The sequence below is a fragment of the Triticum aestivum genome, chromosome 3A (assembly GCF_018294505.1).
Source record: "Triticum aestivum cultivar Chinese Spring chromosome 3A, IWGSC CS RefSeq v2.1, whole genome shotgun sequence".
NCBI classification, from domain to species: Eukaryota; Viridiplantae; Streptophyta; class Magnoliopsida; order Poales; family Poaceae; genus Triticum; species Triticum aestivum.
This window is the reverse complement of record NC_057800.1, coordinates 427,839,564-427,845,862: the sequence shown is the minus strand read 5'-3', so window position 1 is coordinate 427,845,862 and position 6,299 is coordinate 427,839,564. Positions and strand designations below refer to the sequence as shown.

Below are 6,299 nucleotides of genomic sequence, written 5' to 3'. Positions count from 1 at the left end.
AAGCCAGGATCTTCATCACGATTATGATCCTCCGGCTGGGGAGCGGGACAGTGGACGTCCTCGGTCATCCTCCTCCATGACTAGTTGGTGGCAACAAAAAGTAAATTCGATTAGTGTCTGCAATGCAATGAAATAAGCACAGACGATCGAGATCTTACCCATTCAATAGGGGTGTACATGGAATAAGCCTCCCGACAGTGTAACCGGAGAAAATCTTCTTTTCCGCCCTTGTACAGATTGGCCAAAATTGAAGCCAGTTCAGCGGGGTGTCCGGACCCTGCCGTCTATAACGGGACGCGTCTTCTTCTCCGTTGTGACACCATAAGGGAGTTACTCTGGATTGGAGAGGCTGCACACACCTCTTTATTGCAATCACCATGACCTCAACTATTGAGAGTTCGGAGTGGGCGAGCAGCCTGACCTTGCTGACCAACCTCTTTATCTCCGCACTGTCCTCCTCCTTGGGACTTCGGGGAAGCCAGTTGAAGCACTTCCTTAGAGGAGCGCTGGAAAATTCAGGGAGGCCGCGCCTGACTGGATCCGGCAGCGGAACATCATTCATATAGAACCACTCCGAAGACCACTGCGGGTATGCTTCTTTAGGTGTTCCTACAGGGTATCCGGATCCGGCAATACGCCATACTTCGGCACCGTCCACTTCAAATATGGAACCCCCTTTGTGGCGGGGAACGAGGCTGAAGAATTTCCTCCATAATCCAAAATGGGCCTCGATGCCTAGGAATAGCTCGCGGAGGGCAACAAAGTGTGAGATGTGCAGGATCGAACCTGGGGTGAGGTTGTGCAGTTGGATGCCGTAAAATTCCAATAACCCTCAGAGGAAGGGATGGATTGGAAATCCCAGGCCCACAACAGAAATGGGACGAAGCACACCCTCTCCTCCTTATTTGGGCTGGGGAAGTTATCAGCCGTCGCATCATTGCCTATTGAATATAATCCCGCTCGAACGGGAACTAGATATGCGAGGGGGCGGTAGCCCTGCGTCTGGAGCCGGCTTAGTTGAAGATGAGGCACGGAGCAACTCTGCCAATCACCCTCTTGAGGGCCGTGGGGGCGCGAAGAGGAGCCTGGGTTGCCAACCATGATGGAAGGCCTTGTTTGTGGCTAGACTTGGTCGTTTTTCTTTTGCGCGGTGTGAGATGGCATTTGGAGATTCATATCTCCTTATACAGGTGCCATCCGAGCGTGGCGAAGGGCTTATTTGCGAAAAAGCATGGACCGTTCGTATTCGCCTGGCGCGCGAAACTCAAAGCGCTGACAGGAGGAATCGTAAAAGGCGTCGAGGTTATCGCCGGATTGTCATTGATCCGGATTATAATGAAGAACCCTCCTTGCAAAGCCGAAGACATGGGCCGAATATTACATCGTCATTGAAGGCAAGTTCGGGGGCTACTGAGGAAGTCCTGGATTATGGGGTCCTCGGGTGTCCGAGCTGTGTAGCATGGGCCGGACTGATGGGCCATGAATACAAGATAGAAGGCCTTCCCCCGTGCCCGGGTGGGACTCTCCTTTTCATGGATGGCAAGCTTAATGTCCGGATGTGTAGTTTCTTCTCTTTGTAAACCGAATCTGTACAACCCTAGGCCCCTCTGGTGTCTATATAAACCGGAGGGTTTAGTCCATAGGGGCTATCACAAATCATATAGGCTAGACATCTAGGGTTTAGCCATTACGATCTCGAGGTGGATCAACTCTTGTAACCCCTATACTCATCAAATACAACCAAGCATGACATAGGGTTTTACCTCCATTAAGAGGGCCCGAACCTGTTCGGGGGGCCCTACCCGAGATCGGCCAGTTTTGACACCGACAAAGGTCTCGTCACACCGCTGCCTCGATCCCCTCCACCTTCCTGCCCCTTGGCTTTGTTGGTGGCCAGAGGAGTGGGGAACCCACCCTTCTATTTTCTTAGTTCTAGTATGTCCTTGTTTTACTTAGATTCTATTCCTTGGCATTTGGCAACATCGACGAGGTTCGTAGCCAATCGCCATGCAAAGTTCCCACCTAGCTCAATAAACAGAAAATTGGTTTGGAGGTCTCGAGCTTGTGCCTAGTGTGTGCGGTCGAACCAGAAGATAATTTTCATCCCATGTTAATCTGTCCCCTCGCCCGCCAGCTGTACAATGCTATGTTCGAGGTGTGGTGTCTACCTGCGCGGGAGTCTTTCGTGAACTTGGGGAAGGAGTGGCTACTACATGCAATTGCACCCCTCGATGAGATTGCTCGATGCATGCTCTTGATGGTCTTTTGGAGGTGTTGGTTCATCAGGAATGAAGTCATACACAACAAGCCGCCTCCACCTGTGGAAGTTTCAGTTCGGTTCCTTCGTAGTTATTTAGATTCGCTTATTGGGATCAAACTAAATTCTTTTATGGACCCGGCTAAAGGGAAGAGTTCTATATCTTATATGCCCCCTATATCGCATGCTACGAAATCTCCACAGCTACTATCCTAGGATTTACTTAAGCTCGGGTGGGTGAAGCTTAATACAGATGGATCCTTGGGCGTGAGAGGTGATGCTGGTGTTGGTATGATTGCGGGGTGAGAAGGGGGAGATCATCTTCTCGGCATGTAGGCATCTTCACACTTGTTGTGATGCGCTTGAAGCTGAGCTTTGTGCGTGTGTGGAGGGTTTATCCCTCGCTCTTCAACGAAGTAATTTGCCTATTGCTATTGAGATGGACTCCAGTTCGGCGGTGGCTATGATCCAAGATCCGGGTGTTGTGGCGACTTGCTGTGTTGGAACAAGGTCTTTCTGGCCTCTTATCTGATCTGGCCCTCTCTTTAGATCTTGGTAAGGTCCAGTTTCTCCAACCCTGTTTGGTTAGTACTCCCTCCGTGAACTAAGAGGGAGTACATCTCATTGCCAGCGACAAGGGTCTTCATAACCTCCAACGAGCGGCAAACAATCGAAGGAAGATGGCCATGAAGGTTTTCAATGTATATTTATCTTTATGGTCGTTTTGTGTAGAGTTGTCGTTTTGTCCTGTTTTCTCTGCAAAACACTTCCTCCATCCCAGAATAAGTGTCTCAACTTTGTACTATAACTCTAATATAAAGTTGTACTAAGTTTGAGACACTCATTTTAAGACAGAGGGAGTATTATATATAAGACCCTTTCGGTGTCTTTTCTAAAAAAAAAAAGGAGACGCTAAAACTACATAGAACCCCATTCTGTGTTCTCTTCAAGGGCATTAAGCACCTGAACAATTCGTGAAGGAAACAGGATAGTACATGGAACGCTATTTCAGAACAAACGATATTGTCACACATTGTATTGCTGGAGTGGAGCATGACATCACTTAGCCCATAAGGATACAGCCCCCAGTTAACCTGAGCATCACACAGCACAAAACTTAGGTGTTCCTGAGAAGCAACAAAGCTCCCTGCCGTTGTTTGTCAAGGATGACTAGTTGAGAACAACAATCTTCTGTCTTTTATTGGGCTTCTTCCCTTTGGCTGGATTAGCCTCCGGTTTATCTGGATTGCCACATTTTTCTTTGCTAGGCATTTCAGGCTCATCGTCACCATCTTCATCGATATCATCTTCTGAGTCAGATGAGCTGCTAGCAAATGAACTTCCCAAGGGTGGGAAGCTGCTCATTGTCGCCTCAGCTGCATCCACAGCCTGCTCTGAATGAAGATCAGCTACACCGAGAATCAAATCCTGCAAACAGAACCATGCTCATCAGTTAGCTCAGTAACACTGTTTTCTCCACTATGTCCCTGAGGATAGATTAGCTTTACCATCTCAATATATTCCTTTTCATTTCCAGTGAGTGCTTCAATGTCATACTCCTCAGGAGGCTTGTTCTGCACAAAGATAAAATGGAGCTAAGTAACAGTAGGGACACTGATATAACGCAAAATCAATTAGAAGCCTACCTGCGCATCAAGCTGCAATTTCTCATTGGCCTTTGCCATCTCTCCCAAGAAATCCTTCACTTTTCCAAGAACTATGCAGCATTGCAACACCCAAGTTAAACAGAAAAATTCAGGGGAGAAGTACATAAGCCAACAAACAAATTCCTTTTGTATCTGTCCGCTTGGACATGTAAATATTTGTCAAACCTTTTCATTTAGAAAATTACAATGTAGAGGCTTTCCCAATGATATTTCAGTCAAAAAATTGTAAAACATAATAAGCCGACTCAAAGAAATTGTTTCACACAATGACCTACTATGTTAACAGCCCCAATAGCCGTATGGTTCAAGCTCGTTCTTAGCAACAACCAAACAGTGCCACTGATTAATGACTCGGAAGAACCAGGGTGAACACATACATGTTCATATGATTCTCTGATGAGCTTGGACTAAACAAACATATAATCAATCTCGCGCAACGGTTCATCTATTTTCGGAGAAGAGATACCTTGGCTCTTTGGGAGTGGGTCGGTGGGAGGCCCCGCCTTGCGCGTGCCCTTGTGCTGCTCCCTGCCCGCGAACAGCGATTCTGCAAATCACACAAAACCCCTAAACATTGCAAAGGAGGAAGGCAAACACCAACCAGAGAGGAATTTGGGGGAGGCGGGGACGGGGATGAGAGCCGCACCGATGAAGGAGGGTGGATTGGGCCCCGATGGGAGGTCCAGGAGTTCTTTGCTAGGCTCCCCCATGGCTTCCGACGAACGAGAGAGAAGGGTCACCACGACTCCGCGCAGTGTGCGCAGCGAGTGCGACGCCGGCGTGGAGAGCGAGATACAGAGGCGACGCTGCGCGTGCGGACAGCCGGCCACGGCACGTTCGACGACGGCGGCGGCGCAGGACGCAGGCACGTCTACCCGAGCACACGCGCGGGCGGCGAGTGTGGCCGATGGGGAGTTGGGGACGGTCGAGGAACAGGGCTGGAGAGCTGCGGCCGAACGGCGTCGAGAAAAGTGGGCGGAGCGAGCGTGCCGGCCGATGGGGACGGGGACATCCAGGAGGAGGACAGGCGAGGCGAGGCAGAGAGAGAAGAGAAACGAGAAAATATTGTAGGCGCGTGCGTGAGCGGCGGCGGGGAGGCAGGATGGATCGGACGCTAGGGCTTAGAAGCAGACCCCGGCACGGCCTGGCCTAAACGGGCTAAGCACGGCACGGCCCACCCAGGCACGGCACAGCCCGTTTAGTGCCGGGCCGGCACTCGTGCCGCGCTTCCTGGCCCAGGCACGGCACAGCGCGTTTAGCCCACCGGCTCGCCTGATTTGAGGCTATTTTGGGCCTATTTGGACTGTTTTGGGTGGCTAATATAAATAAAATTCTTATTTTTTTAGCAATCAACCACTTTATTTAGCACTAATAATGTTGCTAATACAAATAATATCTGGAGTGGAAATAAGCCAAAGATGGCGGCCCTTATCTAGAGTAGTTGCCGGCTTCGCATGATCATGAGCTTCGTAGTTTGCCTCCATCCCTTCATGAACAATGTTTGCTTCAGTGTAGTTTCTCCGCCTGGAATGAATCTCCTTGATGATGACCACCGATGTTCCCCTGAACTCACCCTTTAAATGATTGATCGTAGCAGCACAATCAGTAGCAATGTACATACTTGAAAGGTTAAGGTCTTCAGCTAGATAAAAGGCTTCACAGCAAGCATACGCTTCCAGAATCTTCGGATAGATGATCCCTTCATAGCATGTCACGGATGCACCAATATATATATACCTTGACCGTCTCTGCAAATAGCAGCGCAAGCGCCTCTGTTCCCATGTCTGGATATGGCTGCGTCCAAATTAATCTTGGGTAATCCCCCGGGGGGGCATCAACCACTTTTAAAATAAAATTCTTAAAAATATAGAATTTGTAAGCGGGTCGTTGAGGGAGTCCTGGACTAAGGGGTTCTCGGGCGTCCGGCCTGTTGGACATGGGCCGGACTAATGGGCTGTGAAGATACAAGACCGAAGACTCTCTCCCGTGTCCGGATGGGACTCTCCTTGACGTGAAAAGCAAGCTTGGCGATCAAATATGAAGATTCCTTTCTCGGTAACCGACCTTGTACAACCCTAGTCCCCTCCGGTGTCTATATAAACCGGAGGGCTTAGGATCAAGATGATCATAATCATAGTCATACATGCTAGACTTCTAGGGTTTTAGCCATTACGATCTCGTGGTAGATCAACTCTTGTAATACTTATATTCATCAAGATCAATCAAGCAGGAAGTAGGGTATTACCTCCATAGAGAGGGTCCGAACTTGGGTAAACATTGTGTCCCCTGTCTCCTGTTATCATCGACCTTAGACGCACAGTTCGAGACCCCCTACCCGAGATCCGCCGGTTTTGACACCGACATTGGTGCTTTCA

The 6,299-nt window shown here is 49.3% G+C and overlaps 1 protein-coding gene across 1 annotated transcript; it reads right to left on the bottom strand.

Annotated features, from left to right (window-relative positions):
• Positions 1-3,176: 3,176 nt before the first annotated feature.
• LOC123061502 (uncharacterized) lies at positions 3,177-5,015 on the bottom strand. The gene is made up of 5 exons (XM_044484622.1): positions 4,571-5,015; positions 4,391-4,471; positions 3,904-3,974; positions 3,766-3,831; positions 3,177-3,685 (listed from the first exon to the last, which is right to left on the bottom strand). The coding sequence occupies exons 1-5, from the start codon at positions 4,632-4,634 to the stop codon at positions 3,428-3,430; spliced, it is 540 nt and encodes a 179-aa protein (XP_044340557.1). The 5' UTR covers positions 4,635-5,015; the 3' UTR covers positions 3,177-3,427.
• Between the last annotated feature and the right edge of the window lie 1,284 nt (positions 5,016-6,299).